General features: G+C 41.2%; 1 protein-coding gene across 1 annotated transcript in view; it reads right to left on the bottom strand.

Annotated features, from left to right (window-relative positions):
- Positions 1-21479, bottom strand: part of mkrn1 (makorin, ring finger protein, 1) — a 98678-nt gene extending 77199 nt beyond the window's left edge. Inside the window, exon 1 of the mRNA XM_041215592.1 lies at positions 21243-21479. Coding sequence (XP_041071526.1) covers positions 21243-21340 — 98 coding nt within the window. The 5' untranslated portion in view covers positions 21341-21479. The remainder of the gene's footprint in view (positions 1-21242) is intronic.
- Between the last annotated feature and the right edge of the window lie 5 nt (positions 21480-21484).

Genomic DNA, 21484 nt, shown 5'->3' with positions numbered 1-21484 from the left:
AGCATGCACATAATACTCAGAAAAACAGAAGTCATGTTAGCTATCAGACACAAAGAGAAAAGTATTGCTCATCTTTGCAAAAAATGCCTTCATATTTCAGTTCCAATCCTCCCTGATCAGGTTCTATAATTCCTCAGCAATGTCTATGATCAAGATCCACTAGTCATCAAATACTGATGCACTGGGCAGTCGAATGATGTTAATTTATTTAACTATGCAGCCATCACTGTTTTAAGCTATATTCAGACTTGTGCAATTTTGGGCACATTACCTTCTAAAGGACTGACAAAAACTGAGTATTTTATTGTGTGGCTTATCTGAAGTAAGTGAGTTTTCCATATTAATTACCTTTCTTAAAAAAAAAGACAAGTTATTTAAAGAAAGATACAGCCCTTGAAATGGCTTCTGTCACTGCTTACTATCATCTATTCTTTCAGCTGTGCTTCAAGCATATCAGAAAAAAGTGTGCCAAAACAATACTGCTGATAACAAACTACATGCTTGGATAGAATAAAATTGCATCACCTGGCTAGTATCATTAGCATAGCTACAATAGAGACTACATTAGTTGGACAGCCCAGTTGGTCACTGTCTTTGTTTCTATGCTATGGAAATGACTGCTGATTATTGAAGCAGTGTGTATCCATCTCACAGAATGATTTCACTACCTTTTTCTTATAAGTTTCGCAAAGACAGACCTTCAAAAAATCTCAACTTTCTGGTTTGTATGTTCAGCCATTTGAGCAATTCGAAAGTGCTGTATTATTCAAACTTGACTGTTTATGCTCATATCAGTGGCAATGATACATTTAATCTGTAACAAAAATGTCTATCATCATAGATATTAAATCGCCTGAAGTGACATGGGTACACAGTGAAAAGTCTGTGCATCTATAGATAATAACCAGGTCTATTGTTGTCCTGACTTAGCAAAGTATCACAACTTATTTTGAGCAGAGGTCTCACAGGAGGTGCAAGCTTGTCTGTGGGAGCTAACTCTTACATTGGGCACTACAAATAGTGTTGAGAGAAACCCACATTCTAATAAGTGCATTAACGCATGGTAAACATTTCAGAAAACAGTAACAAGGGGGTTTCACAACTAAGCTCTAAAAGGACTCAAGACAGAGCTGAAATTGGTCCCAATAGAAAAATATTGTGAGGCAGGGGGAAGGGCATGATCCAGGTTTTGAGCAAGTCACTCAGATTTTAGTCATACACAACAGGAGGAATGAACTTTTCAAGCAATCCCACTTGAACATTGAAAACATCCAATTACAGACGTTGTGTTTCCAAGCATGGCTTCTATTTTAAGCTGTATAACAGTAAGGTTAGGTGCTAGTAATTGCAGGCTTGTCAATGGTGGTTATGGCAGGAGAAACTTCAGGGGTTGAAGAAAGAATGCTACAAACACGTTGGAAAACATTAAAGCAAATCGACCGAAGACAGCAAGTGCAAGCGAAACTGCTTTTACTCAAAGAAACTGGTTTTCCGCTGCAAAATTTCAGTGACCAAACTCGTTGGACGTTACGGCAAGTCATAAACAAAAATACTTCAATGGTTGGGTCTTCGGGCCAGGCTAGTCAATCACATTACCAGTGGGAAGTATATAGCATATCGGTTTCAAAACTGCTTTACTGGAAACAATAACATCTTCACACATGTCTATGTTGACTTGAAAAGTTGGGGGGGAAATCATGTAACTCCAGCTGAGTCTATTTTCATTCAGTAGAGGACTATCAGAGTCGAATATTGTTGCTGGGGTCTGGATTTTTTTTGTATTTCCATTGGAGGGTAATCATGAAATACATTTGCAAAACTTGGCCTCAGTAAACTAAAGAGCTACACTCAAGACTATCTTAACTTAAAAGTAATCTGTGATGGCTTTTCTCAAAATACCTGTAGAAACTCCTACAAATGGCTAAAAAAAAGGGAGAAATTAGAGTATGAGATAAAGCTAACTAGAAATATAAAAACAGATAGAAAGAGTTTCTATAATTATTTAAAAAGGAAAAAAGTAAAGTGAATGTTGGTCCCTCTACAGAATGGTCTGGGAAATTAATAATGGAAAAAAAGGAAATAACAGATGAATTGAACAAATCATTTTCACCTGTTTTCATTGTTTCGTTAACACCCCAGAACTAAATGGCCATCAAGAGGTGAAAGGGAGGGAGGAACTTAAAACAATTATAATCACGAGGGAAAGAGTACTGAAAAAATTACTACAACTAAAAGCTGACAAGTCCCCAGGCCATGAAGGACTTCATCCTAGGATCTTATAAGAAGTGACTGCTGAGGTAGCAGATGCATTGGTTTTAATTTTCCAAGCTTCCCTCAGATCCCATCAGATTGGAAAACAGCAACTGTAACCCCTCTATTCAAGATAGGAGGGAGATAGAAAGCAGGAAACTAGAGGCCAATTAGCTTAATATCTGCATGGGGAAAATGCTGCAATCTATTATTAAGGAGGTTATAGAAGGTCTCTGCATTCAGGCAAAGTGAACATGGTTTTATGAAAGGGAAATAGTGTTTGACTAACTTATTATAGCTCTTTGAGGAAGTAACAAGCAATGTGGACAAAGAGGAACCTGTGACCATGGTGCACTTAGGTTTCCAGAAAGCAGCTGACACTGTGCCATATCAAAGGTTACAAGATAGAGTTCATGGTCTAGGGATATTAGCATGGGCAGAAGATTGGTTAGCTAACAGGAAGCAGAGAGTAGGCATAAATTGGTCATTTTCAGGCTGGCAAGACGTAATGAGTGGAGTGCCACAGTTGTGGAGAGGACATAAGGAGCCTGCAAAGGGATATAGATAGGTTAACTGAATATGGAAAAATTTGGAAGATGGCGTATAATGTGGGAAATGTGACCTTGTCCGCTTTAGCAGGAAGAATTTAAAAAGCAGCACATTATTTAAACAGGGAGAGATTGCAGAACGCTGAGATACAGTGTGTTCTGGGTATTCTGGTACATGAATCACAAAAAATTAGTATGCAAGTACAGCAAGTGATTAGGAAGGCATATGGAATGTTGTTTATTGCAAGGGGAACAGAATATGAAAGTAGGGATGTTTTGCTACAGTTGTATAGGGTATTGGTGAGACCACATTTACCGCACTGTACAATTTTAGTCTTATTTAAGAAAGGACATAAGTGCATTAGAAGCAGTTCAGAGAAGGCTCACTTGACTGATTCCTGGGATGTGGGGGTTATTCTATGAGGAAAGGACGGAGAGCTTGGACCTTTATCCATGGGAGTTTCGAAGAATGAGAGGCAATCTTACTGAAACGTATAAGATCCTAAGGGGACTTGACAGGGTGGATGCTGAGAGGACGTTTTCCCTTGTAGGAGAGATTAGAACTAGGGGGACAGTTTAAAAATAAGGATGAGGAGAATTGTTTTCCCTCTCAAAGGATCTTGAGTCTGTGAAACTCTTCCCCAGAGAGAAGTGGAGGCCAGGTCATTGAATATTTTTAAGGCTGAGTTAGATTGATTCCCTTGTCAATCAAGAATCAAAGGGTATAGGGGGTAGGAGAGAAAGTGGAATTGAGGCCACAATCAGATCAGCCACGATCTTATTGAGTAGCAGAGCATGCTGGAGGGGCCAAATGGCTTACTCCCACTCCTAATTTGTATGTTCGAATCTATGCTTTCCTACATTCACCAGTAACTGCTCCTCCAATGCTAACGATGTTCCCTAAACAATCCCGTGCAGTATCAGTGCCCAGAAGTTGGTCTTCAAAAGAAATTTTAAAAGGTCTTAAAAAGGTCTAAATTAAATTTCTGCTAAATGCAAATGATTACATTTATCCGTAAACAAATCTCAAACAGGGACCAAACACAGAAACAGAAAATCTAAATGTAACTAAAATATGTTGAAATGGGCGACAAAGTATGAGATAAAAGTAAAAATCAATAAAAAAGAAACAATAACAAAGCAAAAGTTACAGTAGCCCCTTTTTGCAACATGTCAAGTTACTCTTCAGTTCAACAAAGCTGGAAAATCTAAACTTTGAGTCATTAGCAAAAGAACAAACATTCACTCCCTCCACAACTGAAACACGGTGGCAGCAGCATGTACCATCTACAAGATGCACTGCAGGAACTCACAAAGGTCTTTAGACAGCAGCTTCCAACAAATGATCGCTACCACCTAGAAGGATAAGGGCAACACATGGGAATACCACCTGGAAGTTCCCATTCAAGCAACGAAGATCCTGACTTGGAAATATATCGCCATTCCTTGTCACTGGGTCAAAATCCCTCCCCAACAGCACTGTGGGTGTTCCCACATCACATGGACTGCAGTGGTTCAAGAAGGCAGCTCACCAACACCTTCTCTAGGGCAATTAGGGATGGGCAATAAATGTTGGCCTAGCCAGCAACACACACATCCCATGAATGAATTAAGAAAAGAATTTACCATACCTTGTTATTGTTATTCCCAAATACAAATTTAGGTTTTTCATGACAGGCCTCTCTCCCTCACTCCAGTAAGTGCTGTTGAACTAAATATATATCAAAATTTGTTCAGAAAAGACCAATGTTCATAAAAACACCTTTCAGGTAAAACATGCTTCTGATTTCATATCCCACCTTTCTTTACAACCTCAGATCTTTCTTTACAAGCTCAGATCTTTTTTATTGCTCAAATTACTGTCTCAATAGTCAGACACTTGCAACTAACCTTGGTCCATGTAGCTATTCAGGCTCTACTGCAACTTGTGTAATGAGGGATTGTTCCAAGAGGTCCTAACTACAACTATTATCAAAGTTTGGTACTACTGAGTTGATCGTGGAACACAAGAAATAGGAGCAGTCATAGACCATGCTAGCTTGTCAAGCTTGCTCCACCATTCAGTATGATCATGGGAGGTCTTGGATTCCAACTCCACTTTCCTGCCCACTCCTCATATCCCTTAATTCCCTGAGACCAAAAATCTGCCTATCCCAGCCTTAAATGTATTCAATGATAGAGCATCCATAATCCCAACTCCAAAGACTGACAACCCTTAATGTCAAGTCATTTCTCCTCATTTCAGTCCAAAGTGATTGGCCCCTTATCCTGAGATGATGCCATAGTGTTTTAGATGCCCCAATCAGTGGAAACAATCTCTCAGCATCTACCCTATCGAGCTCCTTCAGAACCTTATAGGTTTCAATCAGATCGCCTCTCATTCTTCACAAATTCCAGAGAATATAGGCCCAATTTACTTAGGCTATTATAAGACAACTGCCTCATCCCAGGGGCCAATTTACTACCTCCAATGCAAGTATAGCCCTCCTTAAATATAGAGATCAAAACTGCATACAGTATTCCAGATGTGGCCTCACCAAAGCCTTGTACAATTGCAGCAAGGCTTCTTTAATCCTGTACTCCAATCCTCTTGCAATGAAGGCCAACATGCCATCTGCCTTCCTAATTGTTTGCTGTACCTGCATGTAACTTTATGTGTTCCTTGTATGAGCACATACAAGTCCCTTTGAACATCAACATTTAACAAGTTTCACATCTTTTAAAATAAATATTGTTTTTCTATTCTTACGACCAAAGTAAATAACTTCATACTTCCCCATGTTATTCTCCATCTGCCATCTTGTTGCCTACTCACATAACCTGTCTAAATCTCTTTGCAAAAACAGAATTACCTGGAAAAACTCAGCAGGTCTGGCAGCATCGGCGGTGAAGAAAAGGGTTGACGTTTCAAGTCCTCATGACCCTTCAACAGAACTGAGTTCTGTTGAAGGGTCATGAGGACTCGAAACGTCAACTTTTTCTCCGCCGATGCTGCCAGACCAGCTGAGTTTTTCCAGGTAATTCTGTTTTTGTTTTGGATTTCCAGCATCCGCAGTTTTTTGTTTTTAAATCTCTTTGCAACCTCACTTTGTCCTCCCCATACTTTATCTTTCCACCTAGCTTTGTATCATCTGCAAACTTAGAGCAATTACTTTCTGTCTCTTCATCTAAGTCTATTAATATAGATTGTAAACTGCTGAGGCCCCAGCACTGATCCTTGCAGCACTCCACTATTCACAACTTGCCCACTTGAAAATGCCCCATTTGTGTCCAATCTGCTTCCTGTCTGTTAATCCTCTAAATATGCTAACATGTTACCCCCAACTCCATGAGCCCTTATCTTGCCTATTAACCTTTCCTGTGGCACCTTATTGAATGCCTTTTGGAAATCCAAGTATGTTACATCTACTGGTTCCCTTTATCTATTCTACAAGTACTTCCTCAAAAACTAATACATTTGTCAAATAGGATTTCCCTTCTGTAAAACCATGTTGACTCATTCTAATCATTCTATATTTTTCTAAGTGCGCAGTTAAGACGTCGTTAATAATAGATTCCAGCATTTTCCCAACAACTGATGTTAGGCTACCTAACTTGTAGCTCGTCGTTTTCTCTCTCCCTCTTTTCCTGAAAAGCAGTGGTACATTTGCCAACTCCCGATCTGATAGGACCATTCCCGAATCCAAGGAATTTTGGAAAATCATAGCTAGCGCATCCACTATCTCTGCAGATCTTTTAGAACCCTAGGATGTAGGCCATCAGCTGCAGGGAATGTCAGATTTTAGTCCCTTAAATTTTTCCAGTACTTTTTCTCTGTTGATATTGCAGCCAAGAAATGCAACCAATTTCTTGAAAACTGAATCATAAACACTTCCCCTGCAAACAAGTTCTCATAAATACAATGAAGAGTCAGCATTTAAAAAATTTCTATTATGGGACATTGGATCACTGGCAAGGCCAGCATTTATTGTCCATCTGTAATGCCTTCGAAAGTGGTTGTATGCTACCTTTTTGAACGACTGTAGTCCTCGTGGTGTAGGTACGTCCACGGTGCTGTTAGGGGAGGAAGTTACAGGATTTGACACATTGACAATGAAGGAATAGCAATATAGTTCCAAGTCAGGATCATGCATGGCTTGGAGGGTAATTTGCAAGTGGTGGTGTGCCATAGGTCTGCTGCCCTTGTTCTTCCAAGTGGTAGAGGTTGTGGGCTTAGATGGTGATGTCAAAGGACTCTTGGTGAACTGCTGCAGTACATGTTGTAGATGGTACACATTGCTTCCAGGTGCACTGATGGCACAGTGAGTGAATGTTTAAGGTGATGGATGGGGTGCTGATCAAGCAGGCTGATTTGTCCTGATAATTATCAAGCTTCCTGAGTGTTGTTGAAATTGCATTTGACCAGGTAATTGGTGAGCATTCCGTCACATTCACTTGTGTCTTGTAGGTGGAGACAGGCTTTGGGGAGTCGGGAAGTGAGTTACTTGTCACAGGAGTTCAGCCTCTGACCTGCTCTTGCAGCCACAGTATTATGTGGCTGGCTCAGTTAAGTTTCTGATCAATGGTCACTCCCAGGATCTTGATGGTGGGGGATTCAGCAAATGGTAATGCTGTTCAAAGTAAGGGGAAGATGGTAAAACTCTCTTTCGCTCAAGATGGTCTTTGCCTGGCACAGGTGTTACTTGCCACTTATCAGCCAAGGCTGAATGTGTTCCAGGTCTTGCTGGGCATGGATTGCTTCAGTATCTGAGGAGTTACAAATTTGACTGAACACTCTGCAATCATCAGTGAAATTTCTACTTTTGATCTTACATTGCAGGGGGGTCATTGATGAAACAGCTGAAGATTGGGGCTACGACACCACCCTGGGAACTCCTGGAGACGAGAAGATTGACTTCCAACAACAGCAACCATCTTCCCTTGTGCTATGTATGACCCCAACTAGTGCAAGTTCCACCACCAACACACACACACACACACACATACACACCCGCTCCCCCCCCCCCCCCCCCCCCCCCCCCCCCCCCCCCGCCCCACAACCCCTGATTCACATTGACTTCAATTTTGCTGGGGCTCCTTGATGCCACACTTAATCGAATGCTGCTGTGATGTCAAGGGCAGTCACTCTCATTTCACCTCTGGAATTCATCTCTTTAGTCCATGATTGGACAAAGGCTATAATGAGGTCAGGAGCCAAGTGGCCCTGGCAGAACCCAAAATGAGCATCAGTGAGGTTGTTGCTGAGTAACTGTCACTTGATAGCACTGTCAATGACCCCTTCCATCCTTTTACTGATGATTAAAGGTAGACAGATGGGTGGTAATTGGCCAGATTGGATTTGTATTGCTTTTTGTGGACAGAACACAGCCCGGCAATTCTCCACATTTTTGGGTGGGTACCTGTGTTGTAGCTGTACTGAAGCTGCTTGGCTAGGGGCGCAGTTAGTCCTGGAGTACAAGTCTACAGTACTACAGCTGGGATGTTGTCAGAACCGTTAGCCTTTGCTATATCCAGCATGTTCTTTAATACTTAACATTTTCAATCTCTAATATTTTTCTCACCGTACAAGGTTTTAGAGCAAAATACAATTCAATGGTACAATAAAATAGAAAAGCAACACTCATGGAATATCCAAATGACAACTAAGTTAACTGCAGTAAAAATATTTTATATCGTAACATATAAGCCTATAATGGCAGTGTTCTTTAGGCAGTAGTCCACAACAGTACAAAGTATTAGAGGGAGTGCCACTGTTGCTCTGCCTTGAAGCAAAAATAAGCTATTCCAAATATTTCTGCAACTATCCAACACGTCTGGAGACAAAGGCATTAAGTGAGAATTTTTTAAAATCCAAGAGTGAACTCGTCACAAGATGTATCTTTATTTACCGTCTTCTAACAGTATAGTAGAAAACTGAAATGGTCACAGTTAATACAGGTTTGAGTCAGCTTTAAGCCTGTGATACAGCAGTGCAAATCACTCCAGACCATGGTCCATGCCTCTGAGATTCAAGTATGGTCAACTGCCCTATATATAATTACAGTATACGGTAGTATAACCAGGGGTTGTAACTTGATAATAATCCGAACTGCATCGCCATGGCCTCGAGGGCACTTCTAGAATCTTTCTGAAGGTTAGGTGAATCATACAGCTAATTCATTTTAAACAGCAAGGCTGGCTCAACATGGAAGAGCCCTTTGATCTGATAGCTCACTGGAGGGAAACCTGTGATTGCGCAGAACTCTGGGTGAATTGCAACAACAACATACCCTTACCAATGCCTCCTTGCCTGGCTATAATTTCTACCGCGTCTCCAGCTCAAACAGCCAAAGTGGTGATGATGTGGCACTTGTCAACAAGTTGCAATGTCCTCTTATGGCATCGACTCCCAGCTTTCAGTTCCTTACTTTGTTCTACTCCTGCTCACCTCACTTTTAAAATTCTCATTAGCTACCAGCACATAATCTCATCCAGGTGTCTCACACCCCACTCTCCCCATGTTCTTTTATGCGGAGTAACAACTCATTTCTGTATCAAGAAGATACCAAGAATAGATCCTTGTGAAAATCTAAGGTAGCGATGTAGAGTAAAAAGAGGAGCCATTGATTGAGACGCTTTGACTAAGGTGAGATGGGCAAAAGTGGAGCCAAACAAGGAAATCCTATTCAGTCCTCTGTGTTACGAGCAAGTGAGGAGGGGTTGAAAGGCTCCCCTTGTTACCCTCTCCTCATTTGACCACAGGTACTTTTTTTTTATTTGAAAAACTTGCCAATTCAGTGAGTACTTAACTGTTTACACACTTTTAAAAAAAATTCACTCTTGGGATGTGGGCTTCGCTGGCTAGGCCAGTATTTATTGCATATCCCTAAAAGCCCTTGTTTAGAGGGCATTTAAGAGTCAACCACATTGCTGTGGGTCTGGATTCACACTTAGGCCAAACCAGGTAAGAACAGCAGATAACCTTCTCTAAAGGTCATTAGTGAACCAGATGGGTTTTTACGACAATTGGCAATGGTTTCATGGTCCTCATTAGACTTTTAATTCCAGAATATTATATTGAATTCAAGTTCCACCATCTGCCATGGTGGGATTTGAACCCAGATGTCACCAATCCAGTGACAATACCATTAAGGCAACGTCTTCCCATCACTGATCATAAAGGAATTGATAGAGGAGGTTTTCTTGAGTTTAACAAGGGGGGTCAGCTTTATTATAGTTAAACCAGTCTCGAAGCAAAATAATAAAAAACACACCGACTTTCACACACAAACACACACACAAAATTCACATACAGATTAGAGAGTGGGGAAGGATAGGGTGACCAAATTAGAGTCCACAAAAAAAAGTAGAGTGTACAGTGTTAGTTTGGTGACTTGGCTGGCTTCAAGCTGAATTCGATTGTCCCAATACACCTAATTTAAAGATGTAAACGATTGAGTTGGTTATTCTTCGGGAGCCAATAGCACAGGGTTGGATTCAATAAATTTCTATCTGCAACAGGGCGTCCCTGAATGTTCATTGTCAGCAAACAGGGTTCAAAGCTTACCAGGTGGATTGGACTAAAAGGCAGTTGGCAGGGGAGGGGAGTGCTACTTCTCCCTAAGCTGTTTGTTCAAAGGTCTTCTGAAAAAACGTGCTTAAAACATACAAAGGGTTGGCTTGTCATGTGACCTTCCTTCTACAACTGCAATGGGGATTAAAAAAAAGGCAATGCCCATGTATTCCAAAGGTGACTTGGTTAGCTCATGTCCGGAAGCTAACTTAGCCAGGGTCCCGTTGGACAATTAAGGCAAATCGATTGCACATCTCCAATAGTTGAATACCTCAGGAGATTGTCATAGATGCATTGCTAATGAGACAGGAGATGAGGCTCTCCTGAAGTCATTGTCTTTGATGGGTTTTGCAGACAGGCTGACTCCACTCCAATGAATTGGAATGTGGAATGTATAGTGATGAAAATTGGGGTCAGCCATTTTGGGCTGAGTCTTCCAAGTCACCTTAGTCTCTGTGTTTTCAAAATGACTGTTCTTAAAAAAATTAATTCAGGTTTCTAGCTGATGTATTAAAAATCATTATTTGCCATAAAGCACATCTTCAGCACATCTGCTACCTCTGACATGGTCAACTACACCCATTCACCTGTAAAGCCCCCTCCTTCACTGTCCAGCTTTATCCATAATCAAAGTATCACCTCTGGACTTTGTGTTGTACCATAACATCATCCACAGATAAAGAGTCAGCTTCCACATTATACTGATAAGACCATAAGACATAGGAGCCGAGATTAGGCCATTCAGCCCATTGAGTCTGCTCCGCCATTCAATCATGGCTGATAAGTTTCTCAACCCCGTTCTCCTGCCTTCTCCCCGTAACCTTTGATCCTCTTACCAATCAAGAACCTATCTATCTCAGTCTTAAATACACTCAATGACCTGGCCTCCACAGCCTTCTGTGGCAATGAATTCCATAGATTCACCACTCTCTGGCTAAAGAAGTTTCTCCTTATTTCTGTTCTAAAAGGTCTTCCCTTTACTCTGAGGCTGTGCCCTCAAGTCCTAGTCTCTCCTCCTAATGGAAACATCTTCCCCACGTCCACTCTATCCAGGCCTTTCAGTATTCTGTAAGTTTCAATCAGATCCCCCCTCATCCTTCTAATTTCCATCGCGTATAGACCCAGAGTCCTCAAACGGTCCTCATATGTTACGCCTTTCATTCCTGGGATCATTCTCATGAACCTCCTCTGGACCCTCTCCAGGGCCAGAACATCCTTCCTGAGATACGGGGCCCAAAATTGCTTACAATATTCTAAATGTGGTCTGACCAAAGCCTTATAAAGCCTCAGCAGCACATCCCTACTTTTATATTCTAGTCCTCTCAACATAAATGCCAACATTGCATTTGCCTTCCTAACTAGCGACTCAACCTGCAAGTTAACCTTAAGAGAATCCTGGACTAGGACTCCCAAGTCCCTTTGCACTCCAGATTTCTGAATTCTCTCCCCATTTAGAAAATAGTCTATGCCTCTATTCTTCCTACCAAAGTGCATGACCTCACACTTCCCCACTTCCATCTGCCAATTCTTTGTCCATTCTCCTAACCTGTCCAAATCCTTCTGCAGCCTCCCCACCTCCTCAATACTAACTGTCCCTCCACCTATCTTTGTATCATCTGCAACCTTAGCCAGGATGCCCTCAGTTCCTCCATCTAGATCATTAATGTATAAATTGAAAAGTTGTAGTCCCAACACTGACCCCTGTGGAACTCCACTAGTCATCGGCCGCCATCCTGAGAAGGATCCCCTTATCCCCACTCTGCCTCCTGCCAGACAGCCAATCTTCTATCCATGCTAGTACTTTGCCTCTAACACCACGGGCTCTTATCCTACTGAGCAGCCTCCTGTGTGGCACCTTGTCAAAGGCCTTCTGGAAGTCCAAGTAGATAACATCCACTGGCTCTCCTTTGTCTAACCTACAAGTTACCTCCTCAAAGAATTCTAATAGATTTGTCAGGCATGACCTCCCCTTGATGAAACCATGCTGACTTTGCCCGATTTTACCATGCAATTCCAAGTATTCTGAAATCTCATCCTTAATAATGGTCTCTAAAATCTTACCAACGACCGGGGTCAGGCTAATCGGCCTGTAATTTCCTGTCTTTTGCCTCACTCCCATCTTAAACAAGGGGGTTACATTTGTGATTTTCCAGTCCTCTGGGACCCTCCCTGACTACAGTGATTTCTAAAAGATCACCACTAACTCCTCCACTATCTTTTCAGCTGTCTCCTTCAGTACTCTGGGGTGTATTCCATCTGGTCCAGGTGATTTATCCACCTTCAGACCTTTCAGTTTTCCTGGCATCTTCTCCTTGGTAATGGCCAACATACTCACCACTGCCCCCTGACTCTCTTGAACTTTGGGGATGTTACTCGTATCTTCCACCGTGAAGACTGACACAAAGTACCTATTCAGTTCCTCCACCATTTCTTTGTTCCCCACTACTACTTCTCCAGCGTCATTTTCCAGCAGCCCAATGTCCACTTTTGCCTCTCTCTTACCCTTTACATATCTAAAAAAAAACTCTGGCAATCTCCTTTTATATTACTGGCTAGTTTACCCTCATATTTAATCTTCTCCCTCCTTATTTCTTTTTTAGTTGTCCTCTGTTGGTCTTTGTAGGCTTCCCAATCCCCTGGTTTCCCACTGCTCTTTGCCGCATTGTATGCTTTCTCTTTAGCTTTTATGCTGTCCTTGACTTCCCTTGTCAACCATAGTTGCCTCGTCCTCCCTTTAGTATGCTTCTTCTTCCTAAGGGTGAATTTTTGCTGTGTCTCCCAAATTACTCCCAGAAACTCCTGCCATTGCTGTTCCACTGCCTTTCCTGCTAGGCTCATCTTCCAGCCAATTCTGGCCAGCTCTTCCCTCCTGCCTCTGTAATTGCCTTTATTCAACTGTAATACCATTACATCTGATTCCAGCTTTTTCCTCTCAAATTGCATGGTAAATTCTATCATATTATAATCACTTACTCCTAAGGGTTCCTGCACCTTAAGCTCCCTTATCAAATCTGCTTCATTACACATCACTAAATCTAGAATTGCCTGTTCCCCAGTGGGCTCCACCACAAGCTGCTCCTAAAAGCCATCTCGCAGACATTCCACAAATTCCTTTTCTTGGGATCCACTACCAACCTGATTTTCCCAGTCTACCTGCATATTGAAATCCCCCATGATCACTGTAACCTTGCCTTTCTTACACACCTTTTCTATCTCCTGGTGTATCTTGTGCCCCACATCCTGACTACTGTTCGGAGGCCTGTACATAACTCCCATTATGGTTTTTTTACCTTTGCGGTTCCTCAACTCCACCCACACAGATTCTACAGCATCTGACCCTATGTCGTTTCTTGCTATCAATTTAATTTCATTTCTTACTAACAAAGCAACCCCACCCCCTCTGCCAACCTGTCTATCTTTTCGATATGATGTATATCCTTGGATATTTAGCTCCCAGTCCTGATCCTCTTGCAGCCATGTCTCCATGATGCCCACCACATCATACCTGCCAATTTCAATCTGTGCCACAAGCTCATTTACCTTATTTCATATACTGCGTGCATTCAGATACAACACCTTCAGTCCTGTAATTCCTGTCCCCTTTCTTATTGTCGTCCTTTTATCTGATATGCTTGAAGTTAGATTCCTAGCCCTTTCCAAACACTCTGTCCTATTTTGTGTTCTGGAGACTTTAATAGCCTCTCCTGGGCTCTCCTTTCTTTTCAGTTTTTTCATAATTGTCCATGAAGTTGAATCCACCCCCTCCACATGCTAACCTGTTGCTTTGTTTCCCACCACCTCCACTAACTCTCACGAATTGTCATTTCTAAAATTACTTAAAGTGCCTCCTCTCAGACTGGTAGTTTAATACCCAGTGTTGAATGAACTAAAAACAAAAAATAACAAAAAACTGCGGATGCTGGAAATCTAAAACAAAAACAGAAACAGAAATACCTGGAAAAACTCAGCAGGTCTGGCAGCATCAGTGGAGAAAAGTACAGTTGACGTTTCAAGTCCTCATGGCCCTTCAACAGAATTAAGTAAAAATAGGAGAGGAGTGAAATATAAGCTGGTTTTTTTTGGGGGGGGGGGTGCTGGTGGTTGTTGGGACAAGCAAGCAGTGATAGGAGGAGTTATGAGCTGCAGTTTCCTGCAGCTGAACACCAAAAAGACCAAAGCCCTAGTCTTCCACCAATTCCATCCTCTCCCTTCCATTATCCAAGGCTAAACCAGGCAGCTTACAAACTGGTCATCTAACTTGATCAAGCACATTTTCTGACCCTATATCCTCTCCGTCAAAAAGACCGGCTAGTTTCACCTCTGTAATACCGCCTCAAACCATCTGCCGCTGAAAGCTTCATCCATTCCTTTGTCATCTCTAGACTCAGCTAGCTCAGTGGTGTCCTGGCCAGCATCCCATCGTCCATAAATTTTAGCTCAAACAAAACGCTGCTGACCATACCCTATTCAGCACCAAATTCTGCTCGCTCATCATCCTCACTGACCCACATGACAATGACCACCATTCCTTCTACCACCACAGGATTTTTCTTTGGCCTCCACAGTTGAATACTGCTTTGATGCCAACTGCAGCCATGCTTATCTCTCCCCTGACGTTCAGCTCTTGCACCCATGTTTGGATCAACATTTAACTGACACTAAATGATTATGGAGGAACTTGAACACGAAAATGCCAGATCAACCATTTGATCTCTGTCACTGTAAATCAGTAACCCTGACATTCTGCTCTACACGGCATAACAGCCTTATTGTTATAAAACAGCAAACCCTCTGGGTCAATGTGAGCAACACCACAGGGGATCTACTGGCATACGGTATTAAAAGTGCCAAATTTCATCTCTGCTGAAACAAGATATATTAACTTTATTCTAAAATTAACCTTCATGTCACCCTGGGACCGGTGGGATGGGGCTGGGGGAGGAGGGGTGCGTGGCTGACAAAATGAAATCTGTCAAACTACAAGCATACTCATGGTCACAAATTAGGGCCTAAACAATGCACCCTCTGACCTATACTGATGAATGTCATGGGAGATGTGTTATATTTATGTAAATCTAGAATGTGTGTTATCAAGGATCATACCTTCTAGGAATATATGTGAAATTTCTGCAGCTGATTTGTCACTGCTCAATAGCATTAAGCCATGAACTGAAAATGTAAAATTAGAAAGTGGCAAACAAGAATGAAAATTACTAATCATGAAGTTTAAATGAATTACAAGGCATTAACAAATATCAATAAGTGAAAGTCAACCACACTTTTGCAATTGCAAAAAAAATCTTTTGATTTCCTTTAAGCTCTTGCTGAGAGAAATAAGGCTTTTAAATAATTTGTAATTCACAAGAAAATGATTAAACTTACCTAAACAATAACTGCGTGCATTTGAAGGAGCAGTCTGCACCTCAGGTGCATACAGGTTGTCAGATATCAATCTTAGCTGAAACAACTCAAGCTAGACTGGTACAACTTCTAAAATGCACTTGTTCTACACAGTCAGAACTGATTTTATGGTGATTTACAAAATCTTCTAGAACTTGCATAATGGCAAAGTACTGAAAAGGAAAAACCACAACAAAATTATTTTCAGGACAGCGAACATAACTGAAATTTATTCTTGTCTTGGATGCTCTATACAAATTAAAGCATGAATTCTTCAAAGATATAACATACAAATTAATGATCTAAAAATACAATCAAGTGCCACATGCAAACTGACAACTATTCTATGATTCCATGGAAGGATTCAGAGCAGGTCCATTTATTTTGTCAAAACCAAAGTACTGCTGATGCTAGAAATCTTTCCTATCTTCCACCCAATCACAGGCCTCTGCTTTTCTTCTTATCCCTCACTTCTCTGTCAATGTACTTACTTAAAACCACTTACATTTCTGCTTTTTTCCTGTTCTGATGAAGTTTTATCAATCTGAGACTGACACTCCTGACTTGTGGCTTGTAGATGGTGGACAGGCTTTGGGAGTCAGGAGGTGAGTTATACTCCGCAGAATTCCAAGCCTTTGACCTACTCCTGTTGCCACATTATTTATATGGCTAGTCCAGTTCAGCTTCTGGTCAATGTTAACTCCCAGGATGTTGACAATGGGGGATTCAGCAATGGTAATGCCATTGAATGTCAAGGGGAGAAGGTTGGATTCTCTCTTGTTGAAAATGGTCATTGTCTGGCACTTGTGTGGTGTGAATGTTGCTTGCCACTTATCAGCTCAAGCCTGAATATTGTCAAGGTCCTGCTGCATTTAATCCAGCATATCAACTACTGTGAACATGTAATCAACAAAACAAATAAATGCTGAATTACATTGCCCAAACAAGAGCAGTGCAAGTTAAAGGAAGTCATGCTCAAATGGGACAGTGATCTGGTCAAACACTATGCCCAGTCCTAGTTACTGACACACAAGTAAGACATTCAGGCCTTGAAGAGCTGCAGGACTCAATTTGAATGGCTACAGAAACCTTGGTTTTTCAGCTTGAAAAAGGAAACAACTGAAAGGTTATACTTACATTGAAGTATGGAAAAAGTAAATTCTGAAAATTTCTTCCAATTAAACTGAGTAGAACAAGGTGAAACAGGTTAAAGCTAATAAAAGACAAAGTTAGGACTGGTGTGAGGAGATTTCTCATACATACAATGATCAGCACATGGAAAGAACTTTCAGGTGGGATACTGGAGGGGGAAACCCTGAAACCCATTTGGGAACTAGGTGTTGTGGCAGAAAGACTGTTGAATCTTCCTGTAAGAATGAGCTTAACTTTTTTCATCTATATTTATCTTGGGATCTTGAGTTATACAACGTAACACACAAAGAATTACTGTGACATTAATGCCATAAAAACTAACTGTTAAGTAAACAGAGTTTCAGGTTACTCAGATTATTGTTTGGTCATGGAACCTTGTGATTTGGAAAGTGCTTGTCAGTTTCAGATTCCAACTGAAGTATAGGCCATTTCTAAAACAAGAATAAAAATACCTGGAAAAACTCAGCAGGTCTGGCAGCATCTGCAGAGAGGAACACAGTTAACGTTTCGAGTCCGTATGACTCTTCAACAGAACTAAGTAAAAATAGAAAAGAGGTAAAATATTTTTTTTCTGCAGTTTTTTGCTTTTATCTTAGGCCTTTTCTAAGAAGGTTTTGCATCTGCAACAGTGTCAAGGCTACGTTATGACGACAAAATCCACACAAATTGTAAATGATGGTAACTCACAAAAGGCATGACTGAGAAAGTTTACATCAGGAACAGGCTGTATGAACTGAATTCCATAGCTCTTGCTAAGAACAAATCTAGTGTAAATGTAAAATTTGAATACAAATAATGTTAATACCAATTTAGGACAGGTCCTACTGGTGCCCTCCACCAACATTGCTTTCTTTAAAAAAATGCAGTTGCCTCTTGAAAAATGTTTTGCAGGGACAATATTAAGTGAAATAAATTTTACAGCAATCAATATACTATAGCAATATATTTCCAAGCTTAATATAGATTTATTTTTTCCTTGTAATATTTTTATATTATGATAGTTGTATGTCAGGTTTGAGTTAAAATTAAAAAAAAATCTGGTATTACAACAGACTCAAAAACATTCAGGTCTGGAGAGAACTCTTGTTTTAATATTCGTAACAAATCTGCTACTAAAATAAATGCTGCGCTGTTACAAAGCAAGTCGAAAGAAGAGAATATAAAACTAAACTTGCATGGTGTAAATTCTCCCTCCCTGATATTTCCCATTTCTATGACTATGAATTCAGGCACAGGAACAGGTGATTCAGCCTGAACTTGATCCACCATTCAGCTAATCATGGTTTATCTGGATCTGAACTCCATCTACCCACTTTAGTTCCATAAACCTAGCCGTGTCTCTAGACAAGCAGTTTCAACACTCATTTAGCTAACAATGTGGAAATTGTCTTCTCCACAAAAAGGAGGACAAATACAATCTGGCCAATTACTGTTCCATCTGTTGATAGCAGCATATACTCAACACTAACTTGCGCACTGATGTTCCGTTAAATTCCACCAAGACAACTTGTTCAAGAGCTTATTACAGCCTTGGCCCAAATATGGACAAAAGAGCTCAATTCCAAGAGTGAAGTGACAGTGACTGCCCCTGACATCAAGGTAGCATTTGACCGAACGTGGCATCAGTAGCCCTAATAAAATTGAAGTCAATGGGAACCAAGGGGAAAACTCTACACAAGCTGAGACATACCGAGCGCAAAGGAAGATGATTGTGGTTGTTGGAGGTCAATCATCTCAGCCCCAGGACATCGCTGCAGGAGCTCCTTAGGGCATTTCTCTATGTCCAACCATTTTCTGCTGCATCAATGACCTTCTCACCATAATAAGTTCAGTAGTGGGGATATTTTCTGATGATTGCACTGTTCTGTTCCATTCCTAACGTCTCGAATAATGAGGCAGTCCATACACACATGCAAAACCTGATCAACATTCAAGCTTGGGCGGATAAGTGGCAAGGATCACACAAGTGCCAGGCAAAAACCATCTACAGCAAAAGAGATTCCACCTCCCTCCCCATGACATTCAATAGCATTAAAATTGCTGAATTCCCCCACTGTCAACATCCTGGAAGGAGGGGGGTGCAGAGTTACCACTGACAAGAAACTCAACTGGATCAGTCATTTAAATACTGTGACCACAAGAACAAATCAGAGGCTGGATATCCTGTGGCAAGTTACTCATCTCCTGACTAAGGTCTTTCAGGGAATCAATATATATGGGGAGCAGGCAGGAAAATGAAGTCAAGGCCAAAGATCAGCCACAACTGTATTGAAGATGGACCAGGCTCGATGGTCCATATGATCTACTCCTGCTCCTATATATTATGCTCTCCAAAGCCTGTCCTCTATCCAGAAGGTACAAGCCAGGAGTGTGATGGAATGCTCTCCACTTCCCTGGATGAGTGCAACTCCAACACTCAAGAAGCTCAACACAATCCAGGACAAAAGCAGCTGCTTGATCAGCATCCTATCTACCATTGTAAACACTCACTCCCTCCCTCCATCAGCAGCATATTGTGGCTGCAGTGTGTACAATCTTCCCTATTGCAACTCGCCAAAGGTTCTTCACCAGTACCTTCCAAATCCATGACCTCTATCACCAAGAAGAACAAAGGCAGCAGATGAATGGGAACACCACCGCTTGCAAGTTCTCTTCCAAGTCGCACAAAGTCCTGACTTGGAAATAGATCTCCATTCCTTCATCTTCATTGGGTCAAAATCCTGGAACTCCTTACCTAACAATACTGTGGAAGCACCTAAACTACATGAATTCCAGCTATTCAAGAAGGTATCTCAACATCAAGGGTAATTAGAAATGGGCAATAATGCTGGCCTTGCCAGTGATGCCCTCATCGCATGAGTTAATAATTTTTTTTTTAAAAATTGCCTAATAAAAATCTATCCATTGCAGTTTTCTGGGGTGAAAAGTGTTTTTCAGATTCTCATTGTGTTGTGTGTGAAGAAGTGTTTTTGGACATCACCCTGAACAGCTGAGCTCTAATTTTAAGTTTATGTTGTTCTGGACTTTCCCTCCAGAAGAAATAGGATACAGAGAGAAAGAGAAATGCCATCAACTTTTGTGAACATCTTGAACAGCTCAACTGATCACCCTTTAACCTTCTATATTTAAAGGAACACACCCTCCTCAATCTGTCCTGATATCAGCTATTCAATCCTTGTAGCCCCAGTATAATTCTGCTAAATCTGCACTTCACCCATTTCTAAATTAATATATCTTCTAAGGTACAGTGGCCAGAACAGAATGCAGTAGTCTAGATGGGGTCTAATCAGAGCTCTGTACAATGAAAAACAACTTTCACTTTGTATTCCAGCCCACTGAAATAAAGGAAAACATTCCCTTAGCCTTTTTAAAAATTATGTTTTACACTAATCCACTAGCATTTAGTGATCTCTGTAGTTGGACGCTCCTCACCCATAGTTCCTGGCTTCTTGCCATTTAGAAAATAACATTTCTTAGATCCAAACTGATCTCCTAACATTTTCCTACACTTGAACTCCATCTGCCACAGTTTTGTCCCCTCACAATCTATCAATGTGCCTTTGCGACTCTACCTATATGATATTCAAATTCCACTTCCAAAACTAAAATATTAATTAATACACCATTCTCCACAGTTGCTCCAAGTGCCCAAAGTTACAGCTTCCAAACTGAACAACCTTCAATACTAAACGAAATTATAAAAATAGAGGCTCGCACTTCATGGGCGGAGGTGCATGAAAAAAGAGTTCAGCTATAAGCCAATTTTCCCTCTGGAATCTGCAGTAAAACAGAAACGATGAGATCTGATCCAATTATTTGTGAAAATAATACAAAATGTTCACAAACAATTGCTTACATACAGTTTAAAACATAAGCGTACAATAAATTTTAAAGTATTTAAGTTATAAAAATTGAGAAAACTTCAACTCAGCAGTTTTTGATTGACAACATAACCTCAAAGTTTCTTAGCAACTTTCAAAGGCACTTCACAATCAACCAAAACACCTTTTCAAAAAAAGTAAATTGCAGTAAGATGTACAGAATTCCATAAAGATCAGCTGTTTTTCGGAACACTTTTAAAATTTCGAAATCAAGAGTTTAACCGACACATTTTAGAAAAAAATCTGCATCTGTTACAAGCCTTACCTAAAAGACTCATATGGGAGACGGCTAGACCAACTGGGAACTGTTCCAATTGCTTTCTCTGTTATTGTCGCCACTCGCAGTCCCTATTGATGTTTAAACAGATCGCCCTGATAGGCCTTTTATCGTTGTGTGCCTGACTGCATACGAGCGTACAAGAGCTGCATGGCACGTACTAAATTATCTTTTTTGTTTACCTGCAAGTGACCTGTTTAGTCCAGCCAACAACACCGCCGCCGCTGCCTCCTCCTGCTGCCGCTGCCACCGTCCCCATGGATGCCGCTGCCTCCGCCATTATCCACCACTATCACCGCGCGGCTACAGCCGGGCCTCCCACCGGCCCCTGCGCCACCACTTCCGGGGAAAGGGCTCGGTCTCGAGCCCGCTCTGGAGCTCGGGGCCGCGCACGCAAATCCCGCGCCCGCGCCTGCCGCCCCCC

The sequence above is a fragment of the Carcharodon carcharias genome, chromosome 21, assembly GCF_017639515.1.
Source record: "Carcharodon carcharias isolate sCarCar2 chromosome 21, sCarCar2.pri, whole genome shotgun sequence".
In the NCBI taxonomy this organism is placed as follows: domain Eukaryota; kingdom Metazoa; phylum Chordata; class Chondrichthyes; order Lamniformes; family Lamnidae; genus Carcharodon; species Carcharodon carcharias.
Note: the sequence above shows the minus strand (reverse complement) of the source record. Positions and strands in the feature narration are given on the sequence as shown.